This window comes from Trichechus manatus, unplaced genomic scaffold, assembly GCF_000243295.1.
Source record: "Trichechus manatus latirostris isolate Lorelei unplaced genomic scaffold, TriManLat1.0 scaffold00002, whole genome shotgun sequence".
Classification (NCBI taxonomy): domain Eukaryota; kingdom Metazoa; phylum Chordata; class Mammalia; order Sirenia; family Trichechidae; genus Trichechus; species Trichechus manatus.
The window spans coordinates 10,185,625-10,204,495 of record NW_004443938.1 but is presented as its reverse complement, the minus strand read 5'-3'; the positions used below and the strand labels follow the sequence as shown (position 1 = coordinate 10,204,495).

General features: G+C 40.3%; 1 protein-coding gene across 9 annotated transcripts in view; it reads left to right on the top strand.

Annotated features, from left to right (window-relative positions):
* Positions 1-18,871, top strand: part of MAP3K4 (mitogen-activated protein kinase kinase kinase 4) — a 171,518-nt gene that overhangs the window by 46,213 nt on the left and 106,434 nt on the right. For all 9 annotated transcript variants that reach the window (XR_002823591.1, XM_012554726.2, XM_004368790.1 and 6 more), the window contains exon 2: positions 16,492-16,682. Coding sequence is in view for 8 of the 9 variants with exons in the window: in XM_012554726.2 (XP_012410180.1) it covers positions 16,492-16,682 (191 nt within the window). In the remaining variant the exon portion in view is untranslated. The remainder of the gene's footprint in view (positions 1-16,491; positions 16,683-18,871) is intronic.

Below are 18,871 nucleotides of genomic sequence, written 5' to 3'. Positions count from 1 at the left end.
GGGATTGCTGGATCATATGGTATTTCTATTTCTAGCTTTCTGAGGAAGCACCGTATCATTTGCTAAAATGGTTGTATCATTATTGTTAATCTTCTGGATTTCCGTTTGCTGTCTTTCTATGGATTCTTGGAACCAGTTAAATTTGTTGTTCTGTAATCTTCCTAAGTTCTTCTATTGCTTTGTGTGTGTTCCTTGGCTTGTTCTGCGTTTTGCCTGATCTCTTGAAGAGTTCTGTGTATTAATCTTTGGTATTCTGCTTCTGGTAATTCCGGGAAGTTCTCTTCCTCCAGAGGATTTCTTGATTCTTTGATTTGGGAGCTTGCTGAAGCCGTCATGGTCTGCATCTTTATGTGATTTGATATTAACTGTTGTCTCTGAGCCATCAATAAGTTATTATATTTATTTATTTTGTGTTTGCTTACTGTGTCCTAGCTTCTTGTTTTGTTTTGTTTTTATATGCCCAAATAGGCTGCTCGTGTGAGCTAGTTTGATTACTGGTGCCTTTGAAGCTCTAATGTCCTGTCACCAGGTGGTTGTATCTGTTACTAGGCATGTGAGCCCAGGAGTCTGTTTACTTTTCATGTATGGACTCAGCTTAGGTGTCCAGGTAGTCAGTCACAAAGTATGTGGTGCAGGCTCTCACCTACAATCCTAGATGGACAGGGGTGATTGGAGTAGGCACAGGTATCTGGCTCCAGTAGGGGATCACACACTGAGCAAGGCAGGGGGCTGACGGCTGCCCCTGAGTATCTGGGAAGAAAGCATGTCCCTGTTCCCCAGAGTGCGTAGATGGGTGGGTTTTGCAGCTGGACTATGGGCCCCCAGTGCTGTTGGATGTAAGGACTGGAAGGCACCACTTATTCTTGGACCCCTGTTGCGGGTGGCTAGGTGGCGTGGGTGGAACAACCAGTCCTCAGGCCCCTGATGGGGGTAGGTGAGGACCCTGCTAAATGTGCACAGTGGTGTCAAATGTCATGAACCTGCTACCCCAGCAGATAAGTTAGGCTTCAGGTATATACCCTGTTGTACTGTAGTAACGAGGGCCTACACTGTTGAAATGCGCCCACACAGGTCTATGCAGGGGGGAGGGGCATTCAAAGTCTGCGGACTCCTTATGCCTGTGCCTAGGCAAAGGAGCTGTGCCTGCCCTGAGTTCCCAGCTTATGGAAGCTGGCAGATTATTTTTCCCTGTTTGTTAATTTGTTTCCTCTCCGAGGCAGGGAGAATGTCTTAGGGTGCATGACAGGTCCTACTCTCAGCCTAGGGGAAGGGGCAGTTACTGAAGCTGGCCCAGGACAGTGCAGAGCGGGGATGGAGCAGGTAAATGGAAGAGAGGTTCTTCCCAAAGGGAGTGTTTTTTGATCTGCATGGTCGGTTAGACACATATACTTATCTTTTGCTGATAGAGCGCTGCTTTTCGCTGGTTCTGGAGGCTTGAGGAGACTCTCTGCTTCTTGGTCTCTCCCTGTGTGGAAAATGCGTCCCGAGTGCCACTGCTTGCCTCACTGCGCATGCCAGACAGTCCAGCCTGCAGGGTGCTGGTTCCCGCCAGGTCAGGTCTGGCAACTGCTCGCTACTTCTGTACCATCTCTCCCTCCCCTTGCCACTCAGTCCAGTTCCTCAACTTTGTCTTTGATGTTCAGGGCTCCTAGATTTTCATATATAATCGATTCACTTGTTTTATTGGGTCTTTGTTGTAAGAGGGACCACCGGAAGCATCTGTCGACACTGCCATCTTGACTCTGCCTCTCAAAACACATTTATTTTAAAAGGAAACTTCATCATGACAGTAACATGGAAAACCTAATTAAGTACAAAGTATGGAAAATTGGAAGTTGTCAAAAGTAAAAAGGAACACTTGAAGATCAATATCCTAGGTATTATTATTTTTTATTGTGCTTTAAGTGAAAGTTTACAATTCAAGTTAGTCTCTCATACAAAAATTTGTACATACATTGTTATGTAACCGTAGTTGCTTTCCCTATACTGTGACAGCACACTTCTCCCTTCTACTCTGTCAATATCCTAGGTATTAGTGAGCTGAAATGGACTGGTGTTGGCCATTTTGAATTGGACAGTCATATGGTCTACTCTACCAGGAATGACCAGTTGAACAGGAACGGCATCACATTCATCGTCAAAAAGAACATTTCAGGATCTGTCCTGAAATACACTGCTGTCAGTGGTAGCACAATATCCATACACATACAAGGAAGACCAGTTAATATGACTATTATTCAAATTTATACACCAACCACTAATGCCAAGGATGGAGAAATTAAAGATTTTTACCAACTTCTGCAGTCTGAAGTTGATCAAACATGCAATCAAGATGTATAGATAATTACTGGTGATTGGAATGTGAAAGTTGGAAACAAAGAAGAAGGAAGAGTTGCTGAAAAATATGGCCTTGGTCGTGGAAATGACGTGGGAGTTTGCATAATAGAATTTGCAAGACCAACAACCTAGTCATTGTAAATTCCTTTTTTTTTAATAACATAAATGGCAGCTATACATGTGGACCTTCCTGGATAGAATACACAGGAATCAAATCGACTACATCTGTGGAAAGAGACAGTGAAAAAGCTCAATATCATTAGTCAGAACAAGGTCAGTGGCTGATTGCGGAACAGACCATTAGTTGCTTATATGCAAGTGCAAGTTTAAGCTGAAGAAAGTTAAAAAAAAGTCCATTGGGGCCAAAGTACGATGTTGTATATATCCCATCTGAGTTTAGAGACAATTTCAAGAATAGATTGGACACATTGAACACTAATGACTGAAGACCAGATGAGTTGTGGGATGACATCATACATGAAGAAAGCAAAAGGACATTGAAAACACAGAAAAGCAAAATAAAATGGATGTCAGAAGAGACTCTGAAACTTGCCCTTGAACATAGAGTAGCTAAGGTGAAAGGAAGAAATGATGAAATAAAAGAACTGAACAGAAAGGCGGCATGAGAAGACAAAAGTAAAGTATTATAATGAAATGTTCAAAGACATAGAGTCAGAAAACCAAAAGAAGAACACAGTCGGCATTTCTCAAGCTGAAACAAGAAAAAATTCAAGCTCCGAGTTGTAATATTGAAGCATCCTATGGGCAAAGTGTTGAATGATGCAGGAAGCATCAAAAGAAGGTGGAAGGAATACACTGACTCACTGTACCAAAAAGAATTGGTTGATGCTCATCCATTTCAGGAGACAGCATATGATCAAGAACCAGTGGTACTGAAGGAAGAAGTCCAAGCTGTACGGAAGGCATTGGCAAGAACAAGCCTCTGGGAATTGATGGAATACCAACTGAGATGTTTCAGCAAACAGATGAAGTGCTGGAAGTGCTCACCTGTAAATGCCAAGAAATTTGGAATACATCTCCCTGGCCAGCGGACTGGAAGAGATCCATATTTTCACCCATTCCAGAGAAAGATAATCCAACAGAATGAAGAAATTATCAAACAGTATCATTAATATCACATGCAAGTAAAATTATGCTGAAGATAATTTAAAAATTGTTTCAGCAGTACATTGACAGGAAACTGCCAGAGAAGTATAAGCCAGATTCATAGTAGGGTGTGAAATGAGGGATATCACTGCTGATGTCAGAGGAATCTTGGCTGAAAGCAGAGAATACCAGAAAGATGTTTACCTGTGTTTTATTGACTATGCAAAGGCATTCGACCGTGTGGATCACAACAAATTATGGATAACATTGGGAAGAATGGGAATTCCAGGACACTTAATTGTGCTCATGCGGAACCTGTACGTAGACCAAGAGGCAGTTGTTTGAACAACCAAAGGGGATACTGCATGGTTTTAAATCAGGAAAGTTGTGTGTCAGGGGTGTAGCCTTTCACCATACTTAAATTCAATCTGTTTGCTAAGCAAATAATCCAAGAAGCTGGACTGTATGAAGAACGTGACATGAGGATTGGATGAAGACTCATTAACAACCTGCGATATGCAGATGACACAGCCTTACTGGCTGAAAGTGAAGAGGACTTGAAGCACTTATTGATGAAGATCAAAGACTACAGCCTTTAGAATGGATTACACCTCAACATAAAGAAAACAGAAATCCTCACAACTAGATCAATACACAACAGTGGAGAAAATAAATGGAGAAAAGATTGATGCTGTGAAGGATTTAATTTTCCTTGGATCCACAATCAACACCTACGGAAGTAGCAGTCAGGAAATCAAACGACACGTTGCACTGGGCAAATCTGCTAAAGATCTCTTTGAAGTGGTGAAAAGCAAAGATGTCACTTTGAGAACTGAGGTGTGCCTAAGCCATGGTGTTTTCAATCGCCTCATATGCATGCAAAAGCTGGAGAATGAATAAGGAAGGCTGAAGAAGAACTGATGCCTCTGAATTATGGTGTTGGCGAAGAATACTGAATATACCATGGACTGCCAAAACAAACAAGTCTGTCTTGGAAGAAATACAGCCAGAGCGCTGCTTGGAAGCGAGGATGGAGAGACTTCGTCTCACATAACTTTGGACGTTGTTATCAAGAGGGACCAGTTCCCGGAGAATGACATCATGCTTGGTAAAATAGAGGGTCAGAGAAAAAGAGGAAAACCCAAAACGAGATGTACGGACACAGTGGCTGCAACAATGGGCTCAAACATGAGAACAATCGTGAGGATGGTGCAGGACGGGGCAGTGTTTTCGTTCTGTTGTACACGGGATCGCTATGAGTCGGCACCAACCCGATGGCACCTAGCAACAACGATAATGATAAAGGAACACAAGACCCAAATGAAAGCACTCCCATTGGATTATACCTTTACATAAAAAAAAAAAAAAAGCCTAAAAAACCCTTTAATGGTGAGGAGGGAGGGGAGAGTGTGTGTGGGGTGGGGGTGGGGGTGGGGGCGGATTTACAGCCTTGGAAACCCTGTGGGGTGGTTCTACTCTGTTCTATAGGGTCACTGTGAGTCTATGAGTTGGAATCAACTTGATGGCAGCAGATTTGGTTTTTGGTTCCTATTCTTTTATACCTGTACTCCAACACCAAATTTATTCAGCATTGTTGAGAAACTCTTTCATGCAAATAACTATTTATTTATTTTTAAATAAAGTAGTTTTAGATTTATAGACAGTTGTGTAGATAGTACCAGGTTCCCATACCACCACCACCCCCTGCCCAGTTTCCTCTGTTAACATCTTACATCACTGTTTACATTTGTCACAACTAATGAGCCAATGTTGACACATGATTATTAACTAACCTTCGTACTTGTTTTCATTAGTTTTCCTCTAATGTTGTTCCCACAGCCCATCCAGGACACTACGTTACATTCTGTTGTCATGTCTTCTTAGAGTCTTCTTGGCTGTGACAGTTTCTCAGACTTTCTTTGTTTTTGATGACTTTGACAGTTTTGAGGAATAGTGGTGAGGCATTTTGTAGAATGTCCCTCAATTTGGGTAAACCAGAAAGCACACCTGTTGTCGTCAAGTCGATTCCAACTCATAGTGACCCTATAGGACAGAGTAGAACTGTCCAATAGGGTTTCCAAGGAGCGACTGGTAGATTCTGCCGACCTGGTTAGCAGCCGTAGCTCTTAACCAGTGCACCACCAGGGCTCCCAATTGGGGTTAGTCTGACGTTTTTGTCAGAGTTTGGTTCAGGTTACAGGTTTGCAGGAGGAGACCACAGAGGTGAAGTGTCCATCTCACTACATTTTATCAGGAGACGTGCTGTCAATGTGAATGATCACTGGTGATGTTAACCGTGATCTGACCTAGTGATTGTCTCCTTTCTGCACCGTAAAGTTACTTCCCTTCCACCTTTTCATGCTGTGCTCTTTGGAAGCAAGTCCCTAAAAGCACAGCCTACACTAAGGGGGTGGGGGGCTAATCTTTACCTCTCTGAGAGGGATGTAGCTTCATAAATTATCTGGAATCTTTCTGTTTAGGAGATTTGTCTTTTCTCCCATTTATTTATATATTCAATAATGATATCTACATGGGCTTATGGACTTGTGGTTATTACGTCATTTTTTTTTGTCGCTCAGATGGTTCCTTCTTTGGCCAATGGGAGTGCTTTCATTTGGGTCTTGTGTTCCTTTATCATTATCATTGTTGCTAGGTGCCATCGGGTTGGTGCCGACTCATAGCGATCCCGTGTACAACAGAACGAAACACTGCCCGGTTCTGCGCCATCCTCACAATTGTTCTCATGTTTGAGCCCATTGTTGCAGCCACTGTGTCCGTACATCTCGTTTTGGGTTTTCCTCTTTTTCTCTGACCCTCTATTTTACCAAGCATGATGTCATTCTCCGGGAACTGGTCCCTCTTGATAACAACGTCCAAAGTTATGTGAGACGAAGTCTCTCCATCCTCGCTTCCAAGCAGCGCTCTGGCTGTATTTCTTCCAAGACAGACTTGTTTGTTTTGGCAGTCCATGGTATATTCAGTATTCTTCGCCAACACCATAATTCAGAGGCATGAGTTCTTCTTCAGTCTTCCTTATTCATTCTCCAGCTTTTGCATGCATATGAGGCGATTGAAAACACCATGGCTTAGGCACACCTCAGTTCTCAAAGTGACATCTTTGCTTTTCACCACTTCAAAGAGATCTTTAGCAGATTTGCCCAGTGCAACGTGTCGTTTGATTTCCTGACTGCTACTTCCGTAGGTGTTGATTGTGGATCCAAGGAAAATTAAATCCTTCACAGCATCAATCTTTTCTCCATTTATTTTCTCCATTGTTGTTTATTGGTCTAGTTGTGAGGATTTCTGTTTTTTTTATGTTGAGGTGTAATCCATTCTAAAGGCTGTAGTCTTTGATCTTCATCAGTAAGTGCTTCAAGTCCTCTTCACTTTCAGCCAGTAAGGCTGTGTCATCTGCATATCGCAGGTTGTTAATGAGTCTTCATCCAATCCTCATGTCACGTTCTTCATACAGTCCAGCTTCTTGGATTATTTGCTTAGCAAACAGATTGAATTTAAGTATGGTGAAAGGCTACACCCCTGACACACAACTTTCCTGATTTAAAACCATGCAGTATCCCCTTTGGTTGTTCAAACAACTGCCTCTTGGTCTACGTACAGGTTCCGCATGAGCACAATTAAGTGTCCTGGAATTCCCATTCTTCCCAATGTTATCCATAATTTGTTGTGATCCACACGGTCGAATGCCTTTGCATAGTCAATAAAACACAGGTAAACATCTTCCTGGTAGTCTCTGCTTTCGACCCTTTGACATGCCAGCTTGTTTTGTTTTTTTGAGCACTTCCTTCTATCCTGGCCATACGAGGTGCTCCAGACTCATCTTGTATATTCCCTGTCCCAGAATCAGCCAGTTCTCCAAGAAGGCCTCGATACTTTTATTGAAGAATGGTATAGAAACGAAGATCTGGTCCCCAGATAAATGAGTTGCTTCTGTGTTAGGTCAAAGCAGAGGTGAGAGATTTACTGTCCTGGTTGTCCCAATTGTTCTCACTTTTCTTTCCGTTTTCTTTCATTGAAACCTCTGGGTGAGTACCTCATAGGCTGGTTTTCCTAGGTTTGTCCTCCTAGCACTTGGAGTTGGTCTTTGGAGTGTTTGATGTGCATCATGTGGCATGCTGACAGTGAACTAATGCCCGAATCCAGTTGAGCACAAGGTAACTTGCGATGAGGGGACTCCAGCAGCTCATCTGTTTCCTTCAGAAAGTGGTCCTTTAGTTGCTTGATTTCTAAGAATGCCAGGGAAGTAATTCAGGACATAAAATGTTTTTCCACAAATACGTTCAATTTAGGGAGGATTTTAAGAAATATTTTCACTTGTGAGAAAGAGAATGGGTGGAGGGAGATCATAATACTGCATTCTGTTTTCGCATCTTTAATTTACGAACGTCTCTCTCCACTCTTTTCATGTTTTGTGTGCACTTCATATCGTGCAAGGCCCTTTGTTTGTTTTTGTTCTCAGTTTTGGTAAGGATTTTCATTTTCCACATTTTCCTGTGTTAGCTCCATAGTTCTCTTCAGTTGAGCCTAAAACAGCCCTTTGAATGTTGCTTTTTAAAAAATATTGTTTTAGGTAGGTATGTCATTGTTTGATGCATCCATACTGATCCTGAGGCAATGGTTATTTTCAGGTCTTGTACTTAAAGGGCATCCTCCCAACCATGCTCCCATCTTCACTCTCCCCTTTACAATCAAATGCATTTCAGAATGGTTTGCATTCAAGGTTTTCATCTTTTCGCTGATCTGTACACATACTATCCAGTACTGATTCTTGAAGTTTTGGATAAAGATATAGATACACTCACCCATTTTTTGGACGTATTAAACCAAACCTGTTGCCATCGAGTCAGTTCTGACTTATAGCAGCTGTATAGGATAGGGTAGAACTGCCCTGTAGGGTTTCCTAGGCTGTAAACTTTACAGAAGCAGACTGCCACATCTTTCTTCTGTGGAGCAGCTGGTGGGTTCAAACCACTGACCTTTTGGTTCGCAGCCAAGTGCTTTACCACTGCACCACCAGGGCACTGGAGGTATTGTTGTCATTAGGTGCCAGTGAGTTGATTCCGACTCGTAACAACCCTGTGTGCAACTGAAGAAAATGCTGCTCAGTCGTGTGCCATCCTCACAGTCGTTGCTGTGTTTGATTGAGGCCATTGTTGCAGCCATTGTGTCAGTCCATCTCATTGAAGGTCTTCCTCTCTTTCGCTGACCCTCTACTTTACCAAGCATGATGTCCTTCTCCAGGGACTGGTCCTTCCTGATAACATGTCCAAAGTACATGAGACAAAGTCTTGCTTTTCTAGCTTCTGAGGAGCATTCTGGCTGTACTTCTTCCCAGACAGATTTGTTCATTCTTCTGGCAGTCTGTGGTGTATTCAGTATACACAGCTTATAATTATTTTTATTTCTAATGATGGGTAAAGTTTGTGCATATGGGGAGATTTTTCTCTTTACATGTATTTGTTTTCTATCTTTCTATATTCTTTTTTGTTCTACTTAGTTTGGGACTGATAAAGTATACTTTATATAAATCTCTGAGTGAAACAAAAGCCTTATACTAGAAGGTCTCCTCAGTCAGGCAGACCTGATCCACTTATCTCCCTAACCTTTTTAAAACCTGACGCTATCAATTCTTCTCTAAAACATACTGACTGATGCTCATAGCATTGTGAATGCTTATGGCTGATGGGCTATTTTCTAGAATGCCTGTGATTTTCGGTTCCCACCGTTCGAACTGTATGCTTATCCTTGTTTGTTCCTAAATCTGTTTAAGTCCCTTGTACTTTTCAATTGTAGTTTCATAATTTAGTATACTATTATACAACTCTATGAAATGTAAACGCAAAAGAGAATTGTAGTTCCTGTATGAAGTAATTTGGAATACTTTGGAAAGTCTCACTATAGGTGAGTCACACACTCATAAAAAATTGCCATCAAACTAGGTGTAGAAGAGAACTATAAAAGTTTGGAGACGAAAAATCATAAAAATACAGAAAAATTGCTGTACAAAAGTCTTTAAATTCCTGTTCTTTTTAAAAAAGTGGAAATTGTAGATGATACATTGTGGTTGTGGCATATGCAACAAAGTATGAGTTGTAACTTCTATCAGTGGACCCACACTGAAAGATGAGGGTATGGCCCTCTTCTAAATGAGCGTGTGTTCATGGCTTTAATGAAGATAAAATGTTTTTAAGGTTTGTATTCGTGGCAGTTATTTACTGCAGTGTAACAAGCCATTGCAAAACTTAATGGCTTAAAATAAAAATCATTTATCTGTCATGGAGTTGGGTGGTTATGCTTCTCGTGGTGTTGGCTGGGGCCTAGGGACAGCTGGAAGGTCCAAAATATCCTCACTCACAGGGCTAAGAAGTTGGTGCTGACTCTCAGCTGGAGCTCACTTAGGCTTTGACCTAGCCACATCCTCCTCCGTGTAGCTTCTTCACCTTTCCAGGTTGGGCTTTGAAGACCATGGCGGTCTCAGGGCAGCTGGGCTTCTTCCATGATGGCTAGCATCCCCCAGAGTACAGAAATGGACTTCCGCTACAGTCCATTGGTTAAAGCAGGTCACAGGGTCATCCCGGATTCAAGAGCAGATGATTATACAAGGATGTGAATACCAGGAGGCATGGTTCATTGAAGGCCACCAAAGTAATAACCTGCCACAGGATGTTTTGGTTTTTATTTGTGTTTTTTAATCTTTAAAGCTTGTAATATATTTTCTTAATTGACTGACCAACCAACCACCAGTCCCAGTGGCACTGTTAAATAAGAGAGATTCTACTAAATGAAAGTGTTTGCAAGAAAACTTATAATAATTTTCTCAAAACTTGTGTTCTTACTAATAAGCATTGGGACATAGCATTTCACCTCATGTTAATCTGGTCCCAAGGCCACTGTTCTTCACACTACATCACATTGCCGTTGTGGTCAGTGGATAGTTATCTCGGTAGCCAGGGTTACAGTATCACTTAAGTAACATCATCGTCAGATAGCAACGCCTCTTTTAATTCTTGTAGCCTTTTAAAAATTACATTCCTCAAAATAATTCAGTGCGATCATATTTTAGTAGGATCTAGCTAATGATTAAATCTAAAATATCACAGATACATTTATTTAGTTTGGGACATTCATTTATTAGCAGATGGTTATTGGGCACATAATCTGCCCCAGGCACTAGTATAGATATTGGGAAAACAGTGGTAAAGAAGACAGACAAGGCCCAGCTCTCATGGAGCTTAGAGTCTGGGTGGGGAGATCGTTTCCTGTTCATTTCTAATTCATTCCTGTAGGAAAACTTTTTAAATAATTACTTTTCAAAAAAAGGTGGATTTTAGTTAAAAAAAGTCTGAGCGTCTATCCTAAAAAGTAACCAAGAGTAGCTAGGTTTGTAAAGACCGTACACTCAAAATCAATGCAAAAGTTAAATAATGAATGTTGGTTGGATGAACTTGAGGTTTGATGGTTCACCCGGAGGTTAGCTGATGAGCATGTAACTATAGGCTGATAATAAATATCAAGTGACTTATTAATTAATAGTTTTGCAGTATGAGCCAACCAGACACCCTCCCAAACTTAGTTTAGCTCCGTTTGATTTGTACTGTAGGCCAAGCAAACTGTATCAATTCTTTAAAAAAAGAAATCTAGAAAATTCACCCCCTCTGCATACCTTCGCCTCCCCCAGTAGCAGAAGTCTCCCTTTAATTATTGCACAGTAAAGAATAGGTTAACGGGGAGGGAGAGGTGGTGGAGAGAATCTCATACAGATCAGTACTGTACTTCGTAAGTGAATAAAAATACCCTTTTATTTCTAAGAACTTGGCTAAAGAACTTTAAATGAAGTTTTTTTTTTATTATTATTATTATTTTTTTTTTAAGATTTTTTGCAGAACCACACGTGTTCTAGAACTCATCGAATCCAGCTTCATCTCATTTTACAGATGAGCTACTTCAGGCACCATCATGGTTTACCTAGTATGTCCGAGCAGAGCTGTTAAACCCCCCGTTACTGGAATTTTTGTTTTTATGTTTTTTCCACCACACGTTTTTCATTTAAAAACTACAGCAAACCCTCTTGGATTGAGTTCAAGACATACTTTTCATAGACTGGATTCTAGTATAAAGTGAATATTTTTTCAGCGAGGTTTTTATGTTAAAAGAGTGAAACATCATCTTATGTGACTGTCAGAAGTACCAGAAGGATGTTTCACGTTTGTATGTTTTTAAACACAAGTAAGGCAGATGTCTCAGAGCAGCTGATGGAGACCTTGCACTGCTTTCCTCCTCCACGATCATTGGTGTCCACGTAAATGTTCTGAACTGGGCAGCTAACCACAGGGGCTCATTTCAGGGGAGCTGTTGCAAAATGAGGTTTTGGATACTTTTGGTTAGTTCAGTGAATTGATACAGGTTCTCTCTAACTTGCTGCTAGTATTTGTTTTCCTTGATTTTGTGTATAAATTTTTTTAAAAGAAAAAATAAACTTCTATTTGGCTTCATTCCCTCCCCTTTGTATTACTTCTAAGCTAAGTCTCTCAAACTAATTGACTTTTCTCTCTGGTTGATTTAAGATTTTGTCTTCATCTCTAGTTTTCAACAATTTGATTATGCTGTCCATTGGGATGGCTTTCTTAATACGATTCTTCTGCTTGGGGTTCCTTGAGCTTCTTGGATCTGTGTGCTTTTGATTTTCTTCAAAGATATTTTCTGTGCCTCCCTCCTCTCGTTTTGAACTCCAGTAATACATGTTAGACTGCTTGATATTGTCCCACAGGTTACGGATGCTCTGGCTCCTCCAGTCTTTTTCTTACTCTGCTTCATTTTGGTTAGTTTCTGTTGCTGCAACATCAAGTTTACTGATCTTTACTTTCTCTGTGTCTGATATGCTGGTAAACCCACGCAGAAGATTTTTTATTTCAGATACGTTTCTCACAGTTCTCATCTAAGTTCCATTTGAGTTACTTCTTTGTCTTTTTCTGTTCATGTATTTTTCTGCTGGTTTGGGTCATATTCTCCTGCTTCTTTGGTAATTTTTGATACAATGACAGATATTGTGAATTTTATTTATTAGGTGCTAGACTTTTTCTTTTTCTTTTTTTAATTCCCTTAAATAGCACTGGACTTAGTTCTGGCATGACATAAAGTTACTAAGTTACTTGAATACAATGTAAACCAATCATGTTTCCAGCAAGTATGTATACCATCTTGACTAAATTAAGTCAAACCCTAGGAAAGTAGTAAATGCACGGGTTCACCTTTGTGTAATGCCGGTCCTAATATGCATTTAACAATATATGCATTCTAATTTATTCAATTATATTTACATATTAAGGGTATATAATTATGTGTATGATTAATTATACATTCATATATACATTAATAAATTAAATAAGTGTATTTAATAAATATAGTGCCTGGCAGCACTACGTGGCATTTTTTCTTCCTCATTTCTGTGATGCATGATAACGAAGGTGGAATGAAATGTTTTGTTTCATCTTATTTTAAAATATTGTTTATGACAGTATTCATCTTCAATGTGATTTTTAATCTTGCTGTTAGAATAATTAGATAATTTGGAAACACTTTGAAGTCAATTGTTTAATTGTGTCCATGTGAAGGTACAAAGAATAAGATGACTTTTTTTGGTGAAATAGATGCAGATTTGAAAACAAGAGATGTAAAACTTCCATTGAATTATTACAGGGATTTACTCTTCTGCTTTTATTCGGGAAATGCAGCCAAATAAGTCTTTACCATGTATGGAGAAATAATTTGTCCACAGTTGGAAGGCAGTGCAACACAAATAAACATCTGTTCTTGTTTTCCCAAATTAAATTCTTCATAAAAGTTAACCTTTTTGTAATATGTGCTTTTTAAAACTCTTTTTGTCTGCTAAAGCACAGGACTTATTTCTATGACATGTAGATCAGACAGGGGCATTTATTAATTTATTTTGAAAAATAAACTGCGTATCCCAATCGGGGAGTTTGCCATTTGGAGATGTGGGTCACTGGAGTTTGGGCATTGTCAGTCCGCTTCTGAAAAATCCTCTTCTGTTCTCACTTCGCATTACATTCATTCGTCTGCACAGTACTGCCCGATCCTCAGAAAACATACCATTTTTTGTGCCAATTTTAGCATTTTGCATGGCCCTTATATTTTAATTATTTTGTTTAGTTTTATTTTGATCTTCACAACTAAATTTCCTGAAATATTTTAGAATGTAGACCTTGCCAATTCTAAATTAGTCTTCTTCTCATTAGTCAGTGAAGAGTGAGTTGTCCGGTGACCCATCCAGCGAGACGGTACTTGGCCGAGGTCTCTGAGCCCCAGTTCAGAGGCCTCCTTCCGTCTGCAGAGGCGTGTGCTGAGAGAGTTTGTCTTTGCAATTTCACATCTGACTCCGTGGTCTGCTTATCCTGGTATTCCCTCCTGTCTGGCCTGGATGCATTTGACCGACCGAATGTTTGTGATATAGTTTTCCAGCGATTATCAGTCTAACATTTGAAATATATTATTGTGGAAAAACACTGAATACTTTTGAGCACTATGCTGGAAAACTGTTGGAGATAGAGAAGTAATGAAACACAGAGTCCTTCCTCACCACTGACTTTCAGTATATTAGTGGGGAAATTACAGAGAAATAAAGACTTGTAATACTGAATTTGAAAGTATCTAGAAGATGTTAAAAATGTTAAAATGGTTTCCAGTCCCATGCCATGCTGAGCTCACATGTGGACTACTCTGTTAGTGTTAAGCTGATGAGTAAGGAACTCGAGTCCTCTCGGTGGGATGGGGAGGGAGGACAGTGACTTCCAAGGCCTCGAAGACAAAGTGATCATATCAGTCATTTAGTGAACCCTCACTGTGTTAGTCATACATTATTGGACTTAATTCTCGTAGATGCGAAATCTAAGCGTTTATTATCCTTATTTTTCAGATCTGCAGTGTGGAGATGCTCAGTAATTTATCTAAGGCCCACACAGCTAGGAGGCAGCACGGCCAAGATTTGCTCCTCGGTCCATCACTAGAGAGTCTATGTTGCTTATCATTCCAGAGTCTGAAACCACTGTTAGCTGTTGAGTCAACTCTGACTCATGGCGCTCCCATGTGTGTAAAAGTAGAACTGTGCTGCACAGGGTTTTCAACAGGTGGTTTTTCTGAAGTAGATCGCCAGGCCTTTCTTCCGAGGTGGACTCTCAAACCTCCAACATTTTGGTTAGCAGCCAAGCTTGTCAACCATTTGTGCCACCTAGGGACTCCAAGCCTGTGCTATTAACCTCTAAAACATTGCAGCCTGTGTGGAAATGAAACAGGTGACCTTGGCATTTGTAGCTATGTCCTGTAATCATCTGAATCAACTATTTTGCGATGAGTGTAGAAGACATGGGTATGACAAATTTCAAGTTAATCTGTAAAACCAAAACGAGACCCGTTGCCGTTGAGTCAGTTCCGACTCACAGCAGTCCTTAGAGAACAGAGTAGAACTGCCTCATAGAGTTTCCAAGGAGCAACTGGTGGATTTGAACTCTGACCTTTTGGTTAGCAGCCAAGCTCTTAACCACTGTGCCACCAGGGTTCCAAGTTAATCTATAAGCTGTATTGTTTGTTTTATGACTTTATTTATAATACTAGAATAGTAAATGCAGTAGGCCTAAGGGAATAGGTGCATTTTAAGCTCAGTTCTAAATTTGCTCATGGTTTGATTTAGCTTTTAGGGCATTTAACTTGGATGTCTTATTGTGTGTACACACGTGTGGGGCACGTTATACTCATCCAGTATCTAGAGCAGTCTTGTCTGATTAAAAAATCAGTTTTTGACCTGTCAAAAGGGTTCTTTACAGATTTCAGCACTGTAAATTTTTGTAATTCTACCACGTTTTTATTTTTTGAAAGATAACTTCAGAAGTTTGGTCAGTCTAATTCAGCAATATTGCTACCATACATTTATATAAAGCATCATATTTCCAAAGTGCTTTTTGACAAAGATTGGTAGGGTGGTTTTCCTTTTTCCTCCTGATTTTGAAACAGCTTTGATCTTATATCAAGATATAAATTGCCAGGATGAAAACTGATTGTATCCTGGATACCGTTCAAAGTTATGTTTGTAAAGTATGAAGTATTTTTATAAGGAATATTTAGAATGAAGTAGACTTTGATGATACATTTTTGGAAGGGATTTCATTGTTGATTCCTTATAGTTTGTTCTTTTGGAATTGTATTTTTTTTCAGTTCTGTGTCATTAAATTTTATTCTGTTAGCTTTGCAAAGATAGCTTTATCAAAATAGTGGTATATTTGAGAAACTGGCTGAAGATAGAGAATTGTTGGCAGCACGTGTTTCCAGAGAACCAGTTAATGGGGAATTGCAGTTTGAAGAAGAAGATGAAATAATTTTTTTTTCCACAGTGCCTCCCCTTCCCCCCAGATCTGAGCTCTGCGCTGTAGTGTTTATCGGAGAACAAGAAACATTGACTGCCGTACTTTGTCAGTACTCTGCTTTGCTGCGTGGGCTGTCAGCAAGTGTTCTTTACTTTCTGTTCTGTCTGCGCTCCAGAGAGATGGGAGCACGGCTCTGAGGCCCAGGGCAGGGCTGGACTTGCCCGCTCATCAGCTAAGCTTGTTGGCATCTAGCTGACAAGTACATTTTTAGTCTGTCTGATTTGTATCTTCTAGTCCTTTGCCCCCCACCCCCTTTTTTTTTTAAATCCAGAAGTTTAGAGTTTTAAATTTCATTTATGTCAGAAACAGTTCTGTAAACAACAAAAACGACCTATCAGTTTTACCCTTGGGGCACTGGAGGCTGTTCCCGGTGGCAGCAGCAGCCGTCTGTCCTTCCTCCCTGTGAGTGAAAGAAAAGTTCTCTTTGTGAAGTTCCACAAGCAAACATAGAGGAGAAAGATTCCAACACCAAGAGGAAGAGGCGTATCTGCAGAAAAGTTTTACAGAGAGTTCATACAAAAATTCTAAGTAATTTTAATATGAATTGACTTACCATGTTTTACTGAGGATTTTCTGTACTTACTGTCTTTTGTAGGCAAGAGTGCAAGTTGGGAGATACCGCTTGCAAGAATTCTGAACCTGACCTAGAGGACTTTTCAGATGAAACAAATGCAGAAAATCTGTATGGCACCTCTCCCCCCAGCACACCTCGACAGATGAAACGGATGTCAGCCAAACACCAGAGGAATAATGTTGGGAGACCTGCCAGCCGGGCAAATTTGAAAGGTGAGTTTTATACTTGAAAAGATACACACGAGAGGGCATGATAACTTTTTGGTACGTAATCTTTATATAACATGTAATTATTGATTGATCCTTTCTACCATAATGTTAGTAATTCCTTTTATTTTAAATTTGATTTCAATGCTGATTTTATAATTCATTTTTAAAATTAAAAATAATTCTCCAGAGATAGATTTGTTCTGAGTAATTATTATTAAAGTCAGTGATGTGAGGAATTCGTGTTGCTTTGGCTTATATGGAATAGGTACCCTTGTTTTATTCTTTTACTCTCTTAGGCTGAGATTTCTAGGCTCTGCCCAGAAAAGATGAGTTGGACATTTGGAAGAGACAGAGGCAGGCTTCCTTCCTCAGTATTCCCTAGCCAGCCTGAGATCTGTGTTCTCTGCCAATGACCATGAAGACGTCTTCAGTGTCTGGGGCCCTGTTTTCTCACTAAGCACTGTGACTAGATGGTACCCACACCTTATAACCATGGACAGAACCTGTTTTCTACTTTTCTCTTTGTTTAGAATCCCAAAACCCAGAGAGTGTTCTACTCTGAGAAGCCAAGACTATCTCCATTTTTATTTTCTTCTTCCTCCTAGCAGGTCATAACTGTTCTTTCCTGCTAGACAAATGGAATACTGTGGGGCTGCTGCCTCCTTGTACCCTACATCATGGTGTGGAAGCACAGGTCATTGAAACCTGAAGGTTTTAGAATTTCCCTGTTAACTTTAGCAGACTGCCTGCCCTAAAGCAAATCCTACAGCATCCTGGGATCACCCTCCTGTTACCTCACAATATAGGGGTTTCATTTATCTCATCTCAGAAATTTCCCATTATATGTTTTCCCTATTGACATCAGGTTTATGTCCATATCCGCCTTTCTTCAGCCAGGGTTCTTGCTTTCTTTTCTCTTTGTCCAGGTTCCACCTCTTTCTTCACTATCTTGACCTCTCATGGTTGGAAGTTGGCATGCTCACTCTGTGTCTGTATCATAACTTCCTCAAGAAAGAAGGAGGGCAAGAGAAGTGGCTTTTGTTGTAATTATTTATTTGTGCGAAATCTTCTCCAAGGAGGGATTCCTAAGTGATAGTCTTTCTTACAAAAATATTCCCTGAAGTCATCTTAAAACCGTACAGTAGTTTAGCTTGACTAGTAAACAAGGCCTGCCTGGAGCATTATGCTCCTTTAAGAACAATTTATAAGGGCTCTAATTGACAACAGCAACTTGAAAGATTAGATGGGAACCTTAGAGGGCAGTAAGTTTATGTTAATGAGGGAGGAACAACTCAGAAAAGGAGGGTGAGAATGGCTACACAACTCAACGAATGTAATCAGTGTTACTAAATTGTACATGTAGAAACTGTTGAATTGGTGTATCCTTTTGCTGTGCATATTCTCAATAACAAAATAAATGAACTTCAGAGGGAAAAAAAGTGTTTCCCACTGTGGAGAGGATCTTTTCCTTTTTTTAAAAGCTTTATTTTTAGTAGGATGGTAACCTGTGGCCTGTACTTACCCTTTTGGAACTGATAGCTTCCCATTGCTATTTGTCATCTTTAAAACCAGTTCTTACCCGTTTTCTCAAACAAACATCTCAGATATAGCAGCGTCTACTGAATCAGTATTCGATGGTTAATAAATATTTGCTATGTGGTAGTGAGGTGAGAAGACGCTACTAGTGCATACCTTCTCCTTCACTTGTTGGTCTGTAATATTTTAGAAGAGGTTTTGAGAGCACAATTCCCGCATTTTGTGGATTAAGAAACTGAGGCCCATGGTTTTAAAGCAACTTCTTTAAGGCCAGAGGCTTGAGATCGTGGCAGGATTCTTTTTAGAACTAGTTCCCTGGTACTCAATTTGGAGTTTTTCCTGCAGGCAACCAAGGGGTGAGCTTGTCAGAGTGCAGTACTTGAGGTGACTGTGTTGTGGGTCACTCATCAGTCACCTAGCCAGTCACCAGGTGTTTGAACTCCTCCTGTCCTTCTAGGCTGTGTGGAAGGCAGAGGAGAGGGAATATTGTCTTTTTTCCTCGTCAACTTCTTTCCGTTGTTTATTTCATAAAATTCTAGAATTTTAGAGCTGGAAGGAGTCTGAGAGACCATTTACCCTAATTCCTGCTGCTTTTCAGGCAAAGAAGCTAATGTCCACAGACAGGCTGAGCGTCAGAATAACCTGTGCGTGAAGCT